This window comes from Opisthorchis viverrini (assembly GCF_000715545.1).
Source record: "Opisthorchis viverrini unplaced genomic scaffold opera_v5_1, whole genome shotgun sequence".
NCBI classification, from domain to species: Eukaryota; Metazoa; Platyhelminthes; class Trematoda; order Opisthorchiida; family Opisthorchiidae; genus Opisthorchis; species Opisthorchis viverrini.
This window is the reverse complement of record NW_008751657.1, coordinates 8,039,233-8,060,914: the sequence shown is the minus strand read 5'-3', so window position 1 is coordinate 8,060,914 and position 21,682 is coordinate 8,039,233. Positions and strand designations below refer to the sequence as shown.

At 44.5% G+C, this 21,682-nt stretch overlaps 1 protein-coding gene across 1 annotated transcript in view; it reads left to right on the top strand.

Moving 5' to 3' along the window:
* Nucleotides 1–21,163, top strand: part of T265_00138 (hypothetical protein) — a gene marked incomplete at both ends in the record, with an annotated part of 34,138 nt that extends 12,975 nt beyond the window's left edge. Inside the window, 7 exons of the mRNA XM_009163795.1 lie at nucleotides 1,187–1,278; nucleotides 7,329–7,358; nucleotides 8,514–8,606; nucleotides 11,256–11,328; nucleotides 17,723–17,793; nucleotides 19,595–19,738; nucleotides 20,704–21,163. Of these exons, the coding sequence (XP_009162059.1) occupies nucleotides 1,187–1,278; nucleotides 7,329–7,358; nucleotides 8,514–8,606; nucleotides 11,256–11,328; nucleotides 17,723–17,793; nucleotides 19,595–19,738; nucleotides 20,704–21,072 (872 nt within the window). The remainder of the gene's footprint in view (nucleotides 1–1,186; nucleotides 1,279–7,328; nucleotides 7,359–8,513; nucleotides 8,607–11,255; nucleotides 11,329–17,722; nucleotides 17,794–19,594; nucleotides 19,739–20,703) is intronic.
* Between the last annotated feature and the right edge of the window lie 519 nt (nucleotides 21,164–21,682).

Here is a 21,682-nt window from a genome sequence, read left to right as displayed (position 1 = left end):
CGGACTCCAACGGAATAACTGATTTGGCTGGTGACCGGTTAGTCACCCAAGACAGATGAGCAACGGAGCGCGCCTTTTAAAACTCTTATCAAGACTATGATTTCAGGTTGTGTCCTCATATTGTCCCATTCCGCAGAGTTGGCAACAATAATTCATAGTTCGGCTGTAGAGTATGCAGTAATCCTCTCAGGGAAGGGGTCCATCTATAGACAAACTCATAATCCGGGGTTCCACTGTTGCACCACCTCTCATCCGGCCGTGGTGTGTGATTTCGCAGAAGCACTGTCTTCAGGCTGAGCCAAACAACTCCTCGAAATTCCTAACACTTTGGATTGTGGTATCTGGAGTCCAACATATGTCGCATTACGGACTGGAAATATACAGTCCTGGTGTGTGATTTCGCAGAAACGCTGTCTTCAGGCTGAGCCAAACAACCCCTCGAAATTCCTAACACTCTGGATTGTGGTATCTGGAGTCCAACATGTGTCGCATTACGGACTGGAAATATACAGTCTCTTTTTGTGGCTTTACGTGGGTGGGCAGGGGTGATCAACCCCAGCTGACTAATGAAGGCGACACTTCTGGTGGATTTCAACATCTTTCCTGTTTGGTGTAGTTTGTTCCGCTCGTGTGAAAACGAACACATAACCCCTCTCAGAATGCTGTTGAGAAATAGCGTCGATACGGTTGACGAGAAATAGGGGGATAGCCCGCTGAAAGTGGATTTGCACACAGGGAGCAAAACCTTTACATTTGGGCGTCGGCCAGGTCTGCCGCTCACCAGAGCGGGAACACTGACAACACGAGATATGGGACACAATCAGATAAACGATGAAAAATAGTAATTGAACATTGCCAGAGACAGTATAGCTGCTTGGAACACCACAGAGAAACGAAATAAACACAGTATAAAGGAACGCGGTATAAATCAGTTAATGGGGCGCTGGGCTCTCTCGATCAGATGCGTAATTTAAGGTTGGATTCCGATTCAACTGACCTAGTGAGATGTGAAACAGTAGTTCGTGAAACTGACATCAGGTATTGAGGACCGTAACTTTTAAATGAACTTCATCGTACTTCTCTTTACTATTTCCTTTCAATCTTTGCTATGATTCACTGTGTTTGTATGGCTTTGCGTAGTTGGTAACACCTGAACGAAGATAACACTCCTACCATTTTCTTCCAGCTGTTGTGCGGAACTATGGACATCTGTTAGCCCAGCTAGCTTCAGTCGTACCCGATGGGATCGTGGCTTTTTTCCCGAGCTATCACTATCTGGTAAGTGTATCATCCATTTCGTCCTGTCATTTGGAGGCTTTTAACATGCAGCACACAGCGGCACTTTAAACTATTTTAATAGTTCTTCCGCACGGTTCGACATACGCTTCTTACTTGCGAATCCTAAAGTACAGCTACATGGCTTGGTAGGATGGAACCCAAGCCTCTGTTTGCGGACCAGCCAGTCGACGTAGTGGATAGATTAGTTTACCTAGGTAGTTGTATAAGTCCCTTTGGACTGGCTGGAGACAGGATTACTTTTATCTGGAAGGTCAGAGCAGCTTTTGCCGAGCTTCGATACCTATGGGGCCCGAAGTGATGTCAGTTCGTCTATTCATGATGGAGTATAAACTGCTATGTGCCATCCATACTGCTTTATGGAACAGAAACGTCGACATGTGGAGGACATATGAAGGCTGTCTGTGTTTGATCATTGGTGTCTCTGAAGCATTGGGCGGATCTGGTGGGAACATAGGATTAGCAATGCTGAGGTACGCCGGATGGTTTTAGGAAAAAGGAACTCTGCCGTATGGGATGAGCTACTCACACCTCATAGGTTACACTGGTTAGGACATATACTTCGCATGCCAAAGGGCTGTCTGCCTCGGAGCTGTTGAGTTTGTGTTGAGTGGAAGTGACTGAGAGGTCGATAGTGTTATATCTTCTGATTCGCCGACCTCTGGTGTCTGCTGCTAACCCGCTCCAGCGCCTAGTTGCCGAAAAAAGACTCACAGAAGGGAACACAACAGCTATACTCCAAACAAGCGAGTGCGAGAGCGTGAGTGCGTGCGAGTGCGAGTGTACAACGGTCTCAAGCTATTTATTGGAGGGACACTGTCTGAACTCGGTCCAATGCTGACGCACACGGTCTGGCTTTGGTACGAGGCTGTGACGTGCTGCATACTGCGGGGGCGTTGTCTGATCTTGATCAACGCTGACTCGCGCTGCCTGGGTTTGATACAAGGCTGTGACGCGCTGCATGTTGAGGGGGTGTTGTCTGTCTGGTCAACATCTAGCGGAGCTGAAAGTCTCGGCAGATTTCGGGCATTCAGTGGCTGCTTTCAGGAAGCCGACCTTCCTGATAGATAGTCTATGACATGCCGCCTCCCTGGACAGGGGCCAAGAAACTCAACTCAATTACGTCCTGAGGAATGAAACCCTCCTATCCCTCCAGGACAAAATTAAGGTCGTTCAGCTCAGTTGAAGAGAGCTCAGGAGACAGTGTTGGATTGATCTAAAGCTGCTACGCTTGGAGCTGATGAGGGTTTGTGGTATGTCACCATTATGAAGTTGCTTTCTTTGATGCTACTTTCCAGGTGCCAAGAAAAAAGTATATGTTTCGTGACTCTCGTCGTGTTAAGCTGTGTTCGACTGCAAAGTGTGGGACAAGTGACCAGATTGGTGATTTTGGTACAACCATGACCTACACAACTGATGGTGATTTCGGTACTTCAACAGTTTACGTTTAACAATGCCGCAGATGGTGCTCTTTACGTGACAACGGAATCTGAGCGCGACTGATCGGAGATGTAACTGAAAGGCGACAATGAATGTGGAATACCCAGCATATTGGGTGAGGTCCAATTGATTAACGCTCGAAATCAGAGTCCAGAATTCAGAACTCTTGGGACTTACCAGTAAAGTGCGGTCCATTGTGCACAAAAGTACGTATACGAAAGGGACACAAACAAAATTTTACGGGGATTTCTGTATCCATTGTTGCATGGATTAGTGCAAGTCCAAAGGAGGCTTAAAAGATCTAAAAACACTTATAGAAACAGCATACCCGGAGAAAGCGGCAAATCTATTTGAATTAGCGATAAACTTGTGTGCACGACACCTGGTAGCACAGTGATCAAAAAGTGCGCCTAAAAAGTCAGCCAAAATTGGTTCAACAGGTCAAGGATCAAAAGTTCATGAGGGGTTAAGGGTACGTATCAAACCTATGCGTTTGACTAAAAAACTGGTGGGTTCAGGCAAGAGGAGGCTTTGAATGATAAAAATCAGGTACCGCGGATGACCAAGAACAGCAGACTGGTTTCAGCACCTTGGGAAGCGTCTCACAGTACCTCCTTCAGTTAGTGAGTTTTGATGAAAGAGATGAGATTTTCCTCCCATCTTCATTAGCCAACGAGAAAGTTATTCAAACAGACGCAACTGAAGGGCGCATCCTTTGAAGTGCAAACAGTCCTCCCGGTTTCTTCGTGAATTTTCATTTAGGTACTGTTGGTTGTGGGATTTTGCAAAATACATACTCATATGACTCCCGTTTGAACATTCGTCCTCCTGTCCTCGTGCAATCATTTTGATGAGTCCACACTAAATTTGGGCAGCGCTGGACTCGAGTTTCGCTCTTATTAAAGCTCATCAGCAGTGCATGTCCAATGCCGTGCTGCGGTTTGAACTCCGCACATCTGCCATGAGAGGCGAGCGTGTTACCACCAGCTCACGCTGGACTCATCCGGATTTTTGCGTCTAAACAGATGAACATGTTCGCTCTTGAGTGATGTGAGCAGAACACCTGACGCCTCTGGTACAAAACTAGGGATCATCCAAACGGGGACTTCTTCCCTACTAGGACCGATTGGGCCTTGTCCAGGGTTGTTTCTACTAGATCTATTATGTTTACACTAAACTGAACACTGGACACAAAATTCAGTGCATTAAAGCTGACTGACCGGTTTCACATACACACTGGTTTCACATACACATCATTCACCATAGCAAGATATCTACACCTATTTTCCTATCATCTGTGGCAAACGATTCATCTCTTGTACACTGTTGACTGCACCCGTTACACAAGCCGTCTTTTGGTAAGCAATGCGTACAAATCAGTGGCCCGTGTCAGACATTTGTTTCGAGAGCACTTCTCTGTGCCACCAAAAGTTAGGTGCTTGTTTCTCATTTGTCCCCCAGTTGGTTGCAACACCCCCTTCGTGTTGGCTGCACAGCATCCTATAACTAGCACACCATCTGCTGCGTCCTGAGGTTCTAACGGACACCACTAGACTGGTCAATTAATTGATTAACATTATTGGTCTAATGCGTGAGTACATCGTTAGTTTTACAGCTATCATGATCAATCCCGCCACTAATTGAGTACTATGGTCGTTGTTAGAACCATAGATGTGAATAGAAAAAATGTATGGTTCGTGGATAATCACTCATAGTTCGCCCTTCATGTGTGCAATATCATTCAAGTTTTGTCCAACTGCTTATTCCATCTCTCCGGTTGTTCCCATGTGCAAAACAATTTTTTGGCCTTTGGAGACATCATTCTTGGTTTGGTATTGAAACCGTTGAAGGTGACAAATTTGTGGGCATAGTAACACTTTCTGGAGTACGAATACATTCTAATTAACAAATAACACAATGCGGAAATTGCATATATGCAAACTGCAAACTAATTTAATCCTCCAGTACGTCTGTTGTCATGATTTCGATGTACAATGTACAGCTCGGGTCTGTCTCGGAATCTATCAATACTCCGAAAATGCTTAAGAGAGTTGGTCAAAAGTTGTTTACGACCGGTTCACCCCGTGTGAGGGTAGCCTATTCTGTGAAAACATAATCGACTTTCTATCTTCTATGCCGTTAGTTTGAACTTAAACTGAAGTCATCCGCTCGATTTGTTCATGTAGTCATTGCCCTTTTTTCGTACTTAACTGCCGCTGGCCCCCGTTTGCAAAAACATTTCCTTACGAAATAAGCATTCAACTTTCGATAGATACACTCATTTGCAAATCAATTTGGTTTTCACGGGAGACTCAAACGAGTTTCTCGTTCATGATATTCTTCAACCGAATGTGCTGCACACAGGCCGCCTCACGTTTCAGTTGGCACGATATTCGAGATATCGCAGTATATTTTATGGGCTCTCGAAGAGTTTTCAGCAACCTTGTGGGTAGTTTCCTTCGTGAAAATATACTGCGATATCTCGAATATCGTACCAACTGAAACATGAGACAGCCTTTGTACAGCACACTCAGTAGAAGAATATCATAAATGAGAGACTCGGTTGGGTCTCCCGTGAAAACCAAATTGATTTGCAAATGAGTGTATTTATCGAAATCAGTCCAATTTGGCTTCAAGTGGAACATAAGGTTGACGGAAACTCGGGGACTGCGCCTACCTGATGATCCCAAAAATGACGAAACTGGTCGTGGACTGTCGGAGAATTTTCAGCAACCTTGTGAGTAGTTTCCCCTGTGGAAACACTTGCCTCGTTTAGTTCTGTATAATATAGCCTTTAGAGTTGTGTAACTGGTTATCATTATCTTAAATTATGAACTACATCTTTCCAATGGTCTGGAGCTGCTCCTAGGTTTCCAAAATTTTGTAGTGGTTTAGCATTGCAACGAATAACTGATGTGTCTGATCGCAAATAAATTGGGAGAAGGATGACACTATTGTCCCCCAAAACACCCGATTCTTATTGCTGCCAGCTTACGTAAAACTCCTTGTGAATCACAATTCATGCTCATCATTTGTTGAGTCCATTTAGTTGAACCTATACTACTAGTAGGAGAAACAGTGGATAAGCAGTTAGCTCTTTGTGGGGTCCACTGGATGCTGTTCTCGTATGTCTTTGTTCTGCTTGTCTCCATCTGCGGCCAGTTCATCTCATTAGTCGATGGGCTGTTTCTCGTTTGTTCGCGCGTAGCTAATAAGTGATCCGTTTGGATGTGTATTCATTTGGTTTCCGATCATGTGGTGACTGCGTTAACTAATTGTATCGTTTTACGTCAAAATATCTCCCCGCTTAAAAATAGACCAGTATGTGAGAGAGTTGTTAGGTTAATTAAGCTTATTAGAGCCGTTAGGATGTGTTCTTGGTGTGTCCTGTATCTACGAGTTTTTTCACGGTTATTGTGGAACCTCAAACCAACTAAATCACATAGTTTGCGTTTCCAGCCACATAGCGGTGGGGGGAGGACAGAACTGGTACCCTCTCATGCAAACCCATAGGTTACTCACTGCATGCTGTCTAGTTATTGCAGCACCTTTGGTAATATCAAACAGTTCACACCACCGTCCGCATCAATCCTCCCATCTCATTTTGTCAGTCATTTGTTACTGAAGCCGTATATGCAGTAAGGATGAAGACCCCAGTACAAAAAAAACAAGGTCGCTGTTGAGAGACGGTTTTTATTGATCGAGTCACGTGTCGTGGTTTCGGCCTTTTGAACGGAACTTGGATAATATCATTCAGGTGATTGTAGTAGTGAGCCATACACGGATTTCATACACGGGTCTAATATTTTCCCAACTCGCGGTGCGAGCTGTCTGCTACGTGATATTTCCTAAATTCGTTTTTGACCTTGTTGCTTACTCATTTGTTCACTATTCGGACGCACAGATTTGTGGCCAGTGCATGTCTATTCATGCACGGAGATTAGGTCTTCTTAAAACACGGTGACTTATTTCCGGCACATGTTTTGACCACCATTGCACACTTTCACTTTCATCCTTGTACTGTGTCGTTATAAAGATTGATTTTCTAACTGCTCGCGTTCGTTTACAAATGCACATGAACCTTTGCTTTGGGAATTTTCTCGGCTTCCCTTCCACTCGAGTGTGAGTGACCCATTTTCTATGTGAGCCGGAATGTTTTGCAGTGTAGACCTACTTTAAGGTAGTCCATGTCTCATTCATTACCGTTTATAAATGCACACGAACTTTTGCTTTGGGAATTTTCTCGGCTTCTCTTCCACTCGATTGTGAGTGACCCATTTTCCATATGAGCCGGAATGTTTTGCAGTGTAGACCTACTTTAAGGTAGTCCATGTCTCATGAATCCTTTCCAACAAACTTCTCCTGTGTAGCCGGACTGTTCCAAAGTTGGTATTCGGATCGTGATATGTGCGCATATTGCCAACCAGGTGAAACTGTGGTTCAAACTTTTGTTTCAAGTAACTTTATAGACGCTAGGTTGTTATATTTATAAGACGTTGGTATCTGATGGAATCGTTTGCTCATGCCTCGAACCCTTGTTCCACATGCTATTGATATGAATGACGCTCGGTTTTTCCTCCTACTTTCCTCAGGAATCCACTTTTGCAACGTGGTACGAACAGGTGCGTTCATTCACAGTCATCTGCGCTCATGGTACTCGTATTTGTCATACGTTTCAGTGAGCTTGTTTTCTCTAGACGGCCAGATACTCCTTGTAGGATCTGACAGTAAAAGAAAGAACTAGGGTTGACTTCCTTGCATCTTAGTGGAACACCAATATTCCATTTTGATTTTGCCGTCATTGTTGAAGTGGATGGTTATTGGATTGTAGTAGATGTGTTCAAAGGTAGCATACCCGAGAGTATGTCATCACTGTTTTTAGTGAGAAGACTCTAATTGAACCAGCTTGATTAGATCTTCAGGATGACCGCTTCCTTCTTCCTAACATACGCATAATATGGATCGACAAAGGAATTGCAACACCGGCGATTTTGAAGTTTCTTCGCCATTCACAATTATATTCTGATAATTATGTACAGGGGTGGAGTAAATAAGCATCCTTTTTGTGCTCTACTGTTTATAAGAAAGCGTTTTGAAAATTTCGGCATATTATCACGCTTAATATATTTCGATCCTGCTCTTGGGCCCAGGATAATTTAACGATAATTGCCCAAGTTCCCGACCGAGGGATTCGTTGTTCACAACCACCAACCAGTTAGTTCTCTTCGTTAGGTATTCCAGCAGTAGCTGGGCTCTCCTGCTTCCTTCTAATGGGAGGACCGGACATCTGTATCACACCACATCTGGGACGCCTACTGATTTGAATTACCTTTTCTGTCGCGGTTCAATCCGCCGTCTGTTCTTCTAGAGTAAGGCATTAAACCCAATCGGGTCGACAGCTGTTACCTCCCCGGATGGAGACCCCCTGACTCATTTCATCTATGATTAACAACAATGGCAGACATAGCTGGCTGTAGCTGTCCAGTTTCCAGAACTAACTCACAATCTCCCATTTTTGGGTGACGAATTTGTAGCAGCCGGAACCAACGTACCCTTGGTGGATGTTTTGTAACTGATGGGATGAGCTCGACTGTACTTAGCTTCCCAACTCGTTGAGTCCATGAATATGACCATTGTTGTTACCATACAGCATGAACAACCGTACATTTTTGTTATACACCGTGTGTCAACTGCAGTTGATCAGAATCGGAATACCAGAGTGGTCGCCTATTTTCTCCTAACCGTATGTATTTTGTGTGCTCCCCGTTCTTATCTAGCATTTGATTGAACAAATCCAACGCCACAAGCTACTGTTCGTGGAGACGCAGGATGCAGAAGAAACTAGCCTCGCGTTGGCTGCCTACCATCGAGTAAGCTGTGTGTATTGAACTAGGTTAGCGATGTTTGTCTCAAATACTGTGGTGAAACTGTGGTTTAGGATCCGGCCATTGGAATGCAGTCGATTCTTAATTTTCTAATCGATTTTGTCCTTATTGTGTAGCAACTGCTTTTCGACCGTACTCACCCATCTGAAGAGATTTACATAGACGTATCTGAGTTCGCATATGGTTTTCACCTGAAAGTCCTGTTTTGTCACTGGTAGTTGTTACCTGTAGTTATATTGATCGTTCATGTGACCGTTCAAGCCGTCATCTGACTGTTTACATGGCCTTTCGTCCGGTGTGCTGCTAGACAGATTATATTTGGCATCAACTTGATCCACGTTACGTATCTAGACAAGTCCGAAGTGTGTCCCATTTGGTCGTTCCATCCTGGACTATCGTGCACTTTCTCGTTGTTCTACCGAACCGTTCCTTCCCATCTAATAATATCACGCTAAGATAGCAAGTCAATGTGGTGCCGTATGGAACAAAGCCGTAAGCACCAGCGAGCAAGTTATCTGACTTACCCAGCGGGAACTTACTGACTGGAAAATCCACGGTTGGAGCCCAACCTCGACATCTCAACTATTCCTATCTAGGCTTGGACAACCTCTTGTTCCTTTTGGCTGTGCACTGGAAAGATGTTGCAACTGAATGATTATTTATTTGTTGTTAATTGGAGTAGCCAGCGCTCATCAGCTTAGCGCAACGGCAAAGTTAGCAAGAGTTTGCAAACGTCCGAGTTCAGTTTATACCATTGCTTAGACAAGCGCGGAATACGGCAACCATGCTTGATACTACTACTGGCCACACTTTGTTTTATACCGTATCGGTTGTTTCTTGCAATCAGTTGGACAGGTGGTAGGTGGTAGGACCACTTAGTTTGGTAGAATCGACTGAATTATGTGTTGGGTTAGCCTTGGTGTTTACCAAGGACCGTCATCTGAAAGTGCATATTGCTGCCATGATGAGATATCGGTGGGTATTTGGTGAACTTCACTCAAGTACGCAAATAGGCTGTGGTTCAGATTTTCACACGATGTTTCGATTCCTCTGTACACATGATACCAGAAGCTGGTGCGAATTTTTTCAGTGAATATAATAAACTCTCTAAGATAGAGAACTTGAAGGGATAGTACTGTCTATGTGGGCATTCTTCGGCGGATTTCTGTGAGATTTTTTACATCTAAGGCCGCTCCCTATCTCCTTAGAGAGCTGCAGTTTCACCCCTCAGGGTACGACGTTACTCGTCATTAAGGCCCATAATATGAACGTTGATTAAAAAAATTACGGAAAACGCTTCCAAAGCCACGATGGTATTTCAAACTTCCTGAGGTATGAGTGTCTTATGGGACGGGTAAAATCGTTCTTTTCATTCAACGAAATTGATTCAAGAGGCCTACCACCTATTCATCGCCGTCTGGTGGCTTACCGGTTTCCACTCAACTAGGAGCGAAAACGGATTTAGGGTGCTGTTGACTGTTCAGAGCGATTAGCACAAATGATTCCAAATCAACGACCGCTGGAGTGTAAGCCGATTCTGGTTGGCCGGGCGGGTGAAATTATTTCCAGAGTCCGATCTTCATGATACCCTGCTCTTCCATCGCTCTGGACGATTTTTAGACCGCCTTGTTAATCACGATTGGTCGTTTAAGGATTAGACGTGTGCTCTTGAATGGAGCCCGAATGGCACTGAGGACGTCGTTCATGTCGTATACTCTCGCTCCATCATGAGAGCATAAAACTGAATAGGCCGATACGGTGCAATAGTGTTCCATGGGAAAGCAATCGAACCACGAACCTTCCGACCAGATGTTCGGCGCCTTGACCTCTGAGCTTTGTAAAACTGCTGTCCAAGAGTTAGGCTTCAGTTCTTCAGCTGTGCGGCTATTGCGCTGGGCATATACTGAAGTTGGTAGCTAAACAACTATTTAGTTAAACAGCGCTTTGTAAGAGTGGCCTTCGTAATGATCGTAAGACTGTACCTTTCCCCTAGCTCTGGGTATGCACAGTCGAGCAAGACTCCGTGGATGATAAATACCTCGCTGCCGAAAAACCTGTGAACAACGAAGTGGCGACACGAACAAAGACTACTAAACCAGATGTTGTGTGCTGGTGAGAATTTTCCCCACTTTGGTTTATGACGAAACAACGTCACAAGATTGTTCGAGTATGGATAGACTCACTTTAAAGACAGATAAAGATATAAAAAAGAAACTAACGGACGGAAAATCCTACTGGTGACTCACTCTTCGCGCCCTTAACGGACCTCGGACTGTGGACGTCTAACTTTTACACTTAAATCTTCTGGACAGCGCTTGGTGACAACAAAGTTTCCTCGCGCGCTGACATCACTGGTGGTTTTCACGTGCGTATCAATTAAAACACTGGAATCATTCAGACTTTTATCCTGACGGGTTTGTCACTACAACGCTGCACGAAACGACCAATAGTACACTCTATCTGGCTTATTAATGCTTCTGGTAGTCACCGAAATCTCTTATCCTTCTCCTTCTATTCGTTGGATGACAATCAATTGTACCCACGCCTTTCACTTCCCATGCAAGATAGTTCGCCGATCCGTGTGTGGCTCGACCATGACTACCTACTTATGGTTTGAATTTAACTGACTTATAGGCATGCGAAAATGGCCGTGGAGCAGTCCTGTTGTCCGTTGCTCGTGGTCGTGTTTCTGAAGGAATCGATTTTGGTAAGTTTATTCGCCACTTCTCGTTGCTCGTCAGACATGCCTTAGTCACTTGTTTCGCAATGTTGTGCTTTTGGACGTGATGTTTTAACACATGGCCTTGGCAGTCTTTCGTGTTTTGTTGCCATATTTCTGCCCTATCACACACACCTCATAGTTATGCGTACGCTTGCATCGAAAATATTTGTGTGAGTCACTTAATTAGAGCAGATAAGATGACGGATTCGATCGGGTGGGACTGATACAATGAATGTTGAGTACCATTAGGTCAACCTACTCGTTTTCCTGCGTCGACACTTGCAAGACTAAGCTCTTCTGTTCCTATGTGGCACCTGTTGCTCACTTACTCGTAGGAGAGACTTGCTGAAGAGCACTTCTAGTTGACCCAACCTCTGGTCTTGGTGGAGCTCAGGTACACCACTGTGATTGTGTATCGGCGCTTCAATTACCCATGTTTTGTTCTGCTACCTCGGTGCTATTTGGAGAACGCACCGAGTTTGGTTTGTCTCTTGCTCGCCATTGCATAGATGATGTTTGGTCTAGGGATTGAACTTTGTCACAGTTTTAGACTTCAATTCCATCGATGCGCACATTAGCCTTTGCACACACGAACAAGCTTGTTGGAAACTGAAGTAAGCGAAACTCGAGATTTAGTAGAAAAAGAACGTGTTACGTGAGATGCGAAACAATTGTTGCGGTTCGTTTTCGCACCCAAGTGGTAGCAGCTTGACAGTTTAGCTTCTATTCACATCGGATCCTCTGATATCTCGGAATACTTGTGAGCCGACCGCATTTCAGTTGTTTGGGTGCCGGCCCCGGAAATTTCGTGTATGACGCCTTTCTTCAACAATCACAGCTTACGTACATTACATACATAGCATCAAAACTTTTCAATCTCAGTGAAGTAGCTTTACTAGACCTATGAAAATAGACGCGAATTTTGTACCGCACCATATAAACTAGGGAAATCGGAGGTCATTCGAAGAATTCTAAACACGGCCAACATAAGAGTAGCTTCCCAGAGGGGAGACACTGCGCTCTGCACTGGTGCAATTGGCGGATCGCCTCCCTGCAAAAAGAACCAATGACTGTGTCTACCAAATAAAGTGACCAGTGCACTACAGTCTATGTAGGGCGGACGGTCAGGGAACTTCACATCGGAATCGGAGAACATAAGAGAAAAATAAACAGGCCGCCGAGAAATGCGGATGAATATCAAGCGTTATTGAAGGACTCGGCAATTGTGGAACACGCACTGGACACAAAACAGACTCAGAAAATGTTGCGGTTTTGAGGCGAGGACTACGGCTCACGTCGCAGAGGCTGATAGCCGAGGCGGTAGAAATCGCCAAGCATCCTAGTGTTAACAGAATAGAAAGCGTGGAACTGGCGAGCGTGTGGAGAACGGCTTTGGATCAGTCGAGTTGACACGTGTCGGTGTGCGGTCGTCAGAAGGAGGAATAGTCATCATCTGAATTCCACTTGACCTCACTCCCCCTCAAACTAAATTGTCGGAACACTCACAACCCCACAAAGACTAAGGAAAACGCTCTGAAGTGAAAGACTAACGAACCAAACCCGATCAAAATTAATTTGAAACTCTCCCAATCCACTAAAGCAACATTTTTGACAACCATACTAGCCTACAAGAGCCGTTAATTGACACAATACTGATCCAGCGTGATAATCTGAAGAGAACTCACTGATTGGTTCCCCGTCTGTCTTATAGCCTGGCCAATTTGGTGACCTGCTCACTTGGCCTGATGAAGATTTTGTGTCAAAAGCGAAACGTTGCCCAAATAAAAACTGCCGATTGTTTACCAAGCTCTTCTGAAACGATTACTTCAAGGTTTTACGGAAAGGATTTGGTCGGTCGTCGGAAACTTCTCCAGGACTGACCACATCTGTTCCCTAATTAGCACTATTAAAATTCTGGCGGTTTGGATCGTCTCATTGCAAACTATTCTTCAATATTTTCACAACCTCGAGTTAGTCGAGCTCGTGCTGCTACATGACTGAAATTCACGGGATTTTATTTGGTAATCCAAGTTTGCTTTCCATGTTTGAGAGCAGTCAATTAACTTCGGATACTATGTGTTTTGCTAATGATGAGGCGGTTGACGGTACATCTTGATTTTGCGCTCCTCTTTTTTACACAATTTGGCTTTGAGTGTTAGGCTGCTGACTGGACCTTTGGTGAGTTGATAAACGAGTCGAAACTATGATGAGTCACCCGCAACAGGCGTGTCCGTTAGGCCTTGCGTTCAACCAGGGAATCCATATAACCTTCTTTTACGGTGCTAACAGTTGAATAACTGACCGAAAAGTTTACTCAGCCTGTGAAATGAATCTATAGTCTATCGGTTGTATCCTGCGTTCATAGATGGTCTCAGCTAGCCTAAAATGTCGCAAAATCAACCGACTGATGTATAAAGAAACCAACGGGTACAACAGAAACGGAATCAAGCGAGCAAATGGGTGTGGTGGTTGTTTTAATAGAGATATTTGTAGGAAAGCTGGTTGGGTAGTCAGCTTTGATAAAGTTTTCTGCAAACAATTGTCCTCAAGGCACGAAACTAGTGCACCTTTTGTAGCAACGGTACAACGGCATTGTGTTCAGGGCCCCTCAGTTCCATCATATTAATTATGTTAACCGGGTGTGATTTGCAAATGTGGTTGTCGGGCTTTTCGACCGAACTGCCATGCAAATTTTTAATGACACAGCCCGCTTTTTTTTATCATAAATGTCGGTAACCCCTCAGTGCCAAATTGACCAGTTTTAATTGTCCAAATGGCCTCCAACGCATTAAACTCTGCTCGCTTGAAACAGTGGACGAATCTCCTATAGGTGGTCTCAATGTGTAGAATATGAAACTAACTAAGCCATTCTCACAAGGGAACTTCCCACTGGTTACTTGCAGAAATAGCAAAATTCATCATTCATCCTGAGCTTTGAAGTTGTAGCCCCTAACGCCATGCACAGTGACCCACCTTTGGATACAACAGTTACTGGGCTGACTAAATCAATTCCCCCTTGTAGGCACTTCTCTTCTAAAGAGATTCGACGTTCATGACACTTAGTAAATCCGTATTGCTCACTAATGTATCCGTAGTCTGTTTTTTATTTGGTTGTTTGTGGACTTCATCGATCACGTTTTGACTGTTTAACACACTCGTGAACACACCTGCTCTGCTGAATGAGCTGAACGAGAACATTCACGGTGATTGTTGCTCCAATGGGAAAACTCCATCCGGATTGGTCCATTTCATCGTTACTTTCTCTTCTTTCGGTTTCGTAGAAGTCATCCACAAACAAACCTTGTTTATTTGCGATTACTTGTCTGTGATGGCTTGGTCGTTCGGAAGACGCTGTTTGCAGTACCGAAACGCAAGAGCTCTCCTAGCTGTTATCGTCTCACTACACATTTAGTACATACACACCCTCAACATACAGGAAAAAATAATTTTCGTGAACCAGAGTATTTCCACCACAGGGTGCTCCAAGTAACAGAGCACAACATGCAATCTTCTACCAGAAGCATTTACCCTCACTCCCATCTGCTACTGTCCTAGCGAAACCGGAGGGGACCAGCCGAGCAAGGCAGAAACGTGCTAGTGGTTTGCGGTAGTTGAGCGATCCGCGTGGCTTTACCTGACTAGGTGAACACGTTGTCATTTTTTTGTACCCCCCCTTTGTTCTTTGCTTGTAATGGCTCATTGTTCAGAGCGCGAATTTACTGACCGGCAGGTTCGTGTTTCCAACCCGACCTCTGCCTCTCGACTTCCGCTGTCTAGGCTTAGGCAACCTGGCAGTATCCCAGCCCTCGTGCAACCTTCTGGTGGCACGGCAGCTAGGCACCGAAAGGGTGCTACAGCTGAACAATTCGCGTAGATTCCTCTCGGCCGTTGTGAGTCGCGACAGTTTCTCTGAACAGAGCACATCAAGTTGACGCGATGTGATTCTAATGGCAGTTTTTTTTTAACTTGAAATGTGAAAAGTATTTGCTGTACAATCCTGTTTGCTTTTGAGATCTTACTGGTTCTTTTCGTTTGCTACTTAGGATGACGGTTTTGGTCAGTTAGACCTCAACAAGCCTTTCCATCGTTGCACCTTCTACCCGAATGAATGGACCGTACATGGTTCCGATTGGTCGCAAAGGCTTCCCTTGTTAAGGTCAGCTGCGCGCTTTGGAGTTTTGCAGACGATTACTGTGAACGATAGATCCCATTTGGCATTTGAATGAGTATTCCATTTGCGCAGGGTTCAGTCGTCCGATATCCCAGTAATCGAGGGGTTTCTCTTTCGTGAGCAATATCACATATAGTTTCGATGTTACATGATACTGCGAATGATGCGCATCTATGGGGTTATTCAATAGAGAGTTATCGGCAAATATCATGTTTTTTAGCCATACTACTCAATTGTTAGGCATTCCTCCAGGTATGCCGCAGGGTGCGTAACTCTCGGCAAAGAGTGCAAAAAGCGGTCCCTGGTTTGTGGAGACTGTTGAGGGATGTCGCTGGGTACCATATTACGTGAGCTAGAAAGAGTGACTATTCTACCCTTTATCAACTAAGCAATCCCTACGCTCAGTCGCTCGATCAGTATGCCACTTAGGGGCGAAAGAACGAAGCTGCAGTTGTTTCGCATAATACCGGCGTCCGCGTTATATAAAAGTGAACTTACTCACTTTGTACTTTCCCGGGGGAACCAAGGTTGCAGAATACTTTCGGTTGAAACTCACTATATTTGTGACTGGCTTGCCTCAGATGAACAAAACCCCATCGGATGAGAATGTCTTCATTTTTCACCAGTTGTCGTAGAGTGGAACCGAGTATAAGTCCTTAGATGGTCATGTTTATTTGACCACATTAAAGTGGTCATGGTCGATTCAGAACATACTAATTGTACTTGTACGGTTCGTTGAACAAAATCCCGTGTGCTTTTCATTGTTCCCTCCCGCGAGCTTTTTCTTCCAAAGAGCGTTTCCAAATTGATCTTTTCCAGCTGATTTTACGGCACTGCTTTCACCTGAAATAATACGTCCACAAATGCCGAAATTCTAGGGTTCTTAGTATCTCACCAGAGTTGGAATGCAGCAGTGAGCCAATCACGGCACCGCCTATTGTCAACCGGCATGCAGACGTTGTGCACGCTACCCTCCACCGTGTTCAAAATAGTGCTATTGCTGAAATTACGGTTACCATCCTTATCTGACCAGTTGACACGAAAATTTCTGTCGTATACACGCAGTTCGGCTTGGCCTTGCTTGTCATTGTATCATCCATCATTTCCAACCGGTTACATTCCTCGTCACACTTTAGACGCTAAAGTGCGTTCATCGTAGTTCGCAGATAGAACCATACATCAAGTACTCGTATGTGGCTTGTTTATTGAGTCGTCTGCTTCGCAGTACTTCATTCGTAGCTTGTCGTCGATGTACGTCGCTGTGATCGTGCTAACTCATAAGTGAATCAAGCATTGTGATAGTGGAAACTCGATTTCGCGCATGAACGACGCCTCTTCCAGCGGACATTAAACGAGATTTCACGGAAGTATACCGACCTCCATCTCTCCAGAAGGATCATCTCAGAACGCCCCAGGTTGATTTTTTATGGGGACTGACGCTTGCTGCGCAAATGTCTTTGCTCTTGTTTAGTGAGCTCGCAAACCGCTGATCTGTTTGTATATATGATCACGAATCACGTTATTCTTACTGGGATCCAGCTTTGCCATCCTGAAAAAGCCTAAACTATCTTCAGTTTCAATTTGGTGAGCCTATCCTCGATGGTTTCCAACCTAGGTAGGGTGGTTACAGGGCTATATGGGGGATGAATCAAGTTGCTAGCATACATAAGGAGATATCAACAGATGGTAATGTGCCTTGTCAACACACTGGAACAAATCCAACTCTAACATGCTGCTGTCCAGACGAGTTTCTGAGGTATACTTGATGCTAGTCTACCGTTGTTGCCGGATTTTATGTCTCACACAGTTTATCTGTGCTGCAGATGAGTGCTGACGAATTAGGCGGAACGGTATAACCCTGGGAATCAACTGTCAGCTTGGGATCCCTTGGTCAGTGCGACAGTTGTCTTCAATAGACCTTCACTTCTACTGTTCCTGTCCCGTTAGTTGGTCGTTTATCTCAGCGTTCGCGTTTTTGACTGACAGTCTTGCACCAAATGGTTAACGGTATTCGAGATAAGTCTTTCATTTTCAAGCAAGGTTGTGACACGAACGTCTTCAGAAGGCATTAACACGGCATACATCTCTCACAGAAGCGTTGGCATCATTAGGCCCCGCCCTATACCATCTCAGGCTGACCCATTTCCATTTTTTAAGCAACAGACAATCCTGTAAACGTATTTATGAAATCCCACTTTTCTTGTTCAGATCATCACCTTGGGCGCTGTGTCATTATGTTTGGTGTCCCTTACGTGTACACACAGAGTAGAATATTCAAGGTAAGTTGTTGAGTAAAAATGCAGCGCACTAGTCGCGGTCGTTTCTGTTTGAAATCAACTCTTGCTTTGAAGGTAAATGATGCATTACTCACCCACTACCTCCAAAACCGGTCTTTGAAAGATTTCGAGACGTGAGTTCTTCCTCCTCTTTAGGTAGCCACCAAGTACCTTACCGCTCGTTTTCCGCATAAGAGTTATGGATTTCTGTTTGTGTCCGGCCTTTCTGAGGGTGGTATGGAATTCTCAGTTTCGTGTGACGCCAGTGCTGCTCCGTGGTTGACGCATGCTAGTGCAAGCATCGTAAACCTGTATAATGGCTTAAACGAAATACACTACCCATAAATCTGTTCCAAACTCCTCGACAGCCTAAAATCGGCTTCACCTTTCTTGGAGACCACCAGATAGGTGCATTCTCCAAGTTTCCTTCAACTTCATGTCCTACTTGAACCTGAAAACTAGCTAAATCTTTCGTGTACGGTGTTCTTGATCAATGGCCGTTAGTCGCACTATCTGGGTCCACAATAAGTTTTCTCACCCAAACGACCTTGAATAGGAACCACCAAAAAAGATGACTTATCAGGGTGGTGTATCCACATATCAACAAAAGACAATGGCGCTTCTGTGAAGTTCGATACCTATTGATCCTGAAACCTTGTGATCTCCTGATCAGTTGGAATAAAGTAGTAGGTTCAATACTGTTTCACGATGAACTCATTCCGTACAGTTTCGTATACCGTAAAATTTGCGAAGTGGAATCAAATTAAACAAATTGGGGGACTAGTTTTGTCATGCGACAGTAACAGAAAGTAGCGTGACCAAGCAATAGGGTCTTCACACTCTCAGAATGAGCCTTGGGTCTTTCTGAGCGCAGAGCACAGATTTGAATCATGTAAACAATATTGCTTCGAGGAACCTAAGTTTGGATTATCGACCGTTTCATGCTATGAAGAGTACTGTCCGCCTTGTTTAGTCCCGTTCAGATGGCTGGTGATCAGTGAATCGAGTTCCGCTCGCGCAAAGTTGAATTGTCAGAATTCGTTTTGCTAAGCGTTTCTTTGCCCGTCAAGAAGTCAAATTATTGACCACAAGACGTAATCGAAGACGCAGAGGTGAATGTCGCCCTCCATTCAAAATTACTGCACGAAACAATGCTGTATTTAACGTTTCCTATTCAAAGTGATTGGGGGGGGGGTACGCTTTAAATCTTTATTGAGACTAACTTGAGACCTAGAGCGTGTTGTGCATGCTCACTGCAAGGTTACTGTATAAGTCATACATAAAATCTCACGGAAAACACATTTTAAATGGTCACTTTTCAACGAATTGGTTACAAGAGGGAACCACTCGATAGCCTAGACAATAATTTTGATTTACTTCCTTCGTAAGTTTCTGCATTAGGACCATAACAAGCACTAAGTCAGAAATCGAGATGTATAAAACTTGAACAGTATTCTCATTGTCGATACGTACATGCCCAGCATCCAACATATAATCAGTGCTGAGTGTGGGGTGCCTCTGTGCTTTAATTAGGAGTAATCTTCGCATGAGTTACCTTCGTTTTGACAATCCTGGACCGTAAAATCAGACAAGAGCCGTCGGTTATCGATAGAGGTTGTGAATGAGTCGATGGAAAATGTTATCTGGATCCAACTTGTAGCTTGAAGCGAACGACTGTCTGGTGACAGTTGTTGGATGCTTGGTGTCGCGTCAGTGCAAGACATACTGAGCAGTGTTCTCGATTTTGACTCATGGCTCTTACAAACCCTAACGCTACGCTTAAATATACACTTGTTTCTCTCAGGCCCGATTGGATTTCCTCCGAGAACAGTACAACATTCAGCCCAATGAATTCATCACTTTCGATGCAATGCGGCATGCAGCACAATGCTTGGGTCGTGCCATTCGCGGCAAATCTGACTACGGAATCATGATATTGGCTGATAAGGTAGGTGAACTCGCTTGTGACAAAACAGTGAACCTAGTCGAACCCATTGAACATCAGTGTTCCCTTATTTTGAGTAATCAATATTCTGGTTCAAAGTGGCCTGGCCATACGGCCGTCACCCACACACCACAAATACACACTATTCAGGAAACTGACAGCGCCGTACATAGCTTTACTATCACTCCCCTACATGTGTAAGAGTATCATAGTATTCCGAGCCCCAGAGGAGAACGAGGAAATATGTTTGCATTCGATAGCAATATGAAGCAATGATGAAGCCGTGATGACCAGCAGTTTCGTGTAAACTGACAATCGGTACAGCAGCTTCCTCATGTATGCTTACTATTCATTGATTCATGTAAGCAGCGATCGTGCAGTCGTCCCGGTTCGGTGCGGCCTTGAGCGTTCGAAGTAGCGTCCGGTATCTGGTATCTCCCTTTTTTTCAAATAATGGGTTGTCTTAATTTTGAAACGAGCATAAAATCTCCCGATCCAGTCTACTAATTTTGTGGTAAAGCGTGTGAGACATTCTTTTTCGTTAAGTCACGTCATGGGTGCTGATTTGCCCTAGGATGCATTGTGTGCTGTTCGTAAGGATCCTAAGTAAACGGTTGATTTGAGTTGGGATAAATTAAGGTCTTGTTCCCTAACCATCTGTGATTAGTGTAATCTATAATCGAGGATATACTGGTCTCAGTGGGATTCGATGAAAGATCATTTCCCTATGCATACTATCTCACCGATTGCTTTTTTGTTTCCTCTCAAGTTTAATTTTTCTAGATAGCTCAGTGGTTAAGACACGAGCTCACTGACCGGATGATCCGTGGTTCGAAGCCCACCTCCGGATCTGCTACTGTATAGACTTAGACAACCTGGCAGCCCTCGTGCTTTCTTCGAGTGGCACAGCAGCTGTACATAACTGAACGACTAGTTTCTGATTCTGTTTTGATTTCATTCCACTGTAGCGATATGCCCGAGCTGACAAGCGTTCAAAATTGCCCGGATGGATCCAGTCTCAGTTGCAAGATGCGTTTGTGAATCTATCCACTGAAGAAGCCGTTCAGGCTTCTCGACGTTTTCTACGTTTGATGGGCCAGCCTTTTAACAAGGAGGACCAGTTGGGTTTAGCTCTATTAACACGTGAACATGTTGCAAAGCTAGTGGCCCAAAACCAAGCAGCGTCAATTCGGCCTGGAAACCCTCTAAATCCTGGTGAACCACCCGCTAGTCTGACAACCGCAAGTGGGCATCCTTTGAACAGTCAACAAAACCCATACGGTCCACAGACATCGGCTGTCCCTCGGGTCATATCTACTACAACCACCTTCATCTGACTTCATGTTTCAATTATTTGTACATACGATTCGTTTTTTAACGCCAACACATTTATCATATTCTTCGTCTTTCTAACTCCTTGTAGCAAAGCGGGTCACCGAAACAACTTTCATAGTTCGAACCGTTGATCGGCATCATTTGGGCATCCTAGCTATCTCGTTAGCACACACGTCCCTATGACATTCTGTAGCTCTGAATAATCCTTTACGAACACGAAACTGATCACCTCTACTCTCAATTGGTACTTGGGTTCTTTGTGCGATCCTGCGTTTGACGGGAACTTACAAGAGCCGTGGAAAATTCTGCAACAGAAATTAGTTAGAGCTGTGAGGTGGTGAAGTCCATACAACCTCAATACACCTTTCCATTACTGACTCCATAGGTCACGTGACTGTACGGCGTAGCATAATGAGACTCTTGGCGGTTTCCATTCACAACCGTAGTAGACATCTGGAGTCAAGTAAACTGTCGAACTATCCGGTATTCACACCGTTGCTAATCCAAGGTCTTTTGGGTCGCCCCTCAAAGATATAACGTGCCAGGCTGAAATCGGTCACACCGGTCAATCATGAAGTGTGATTTCACAACTCTAACCAGTTTGATGAAACC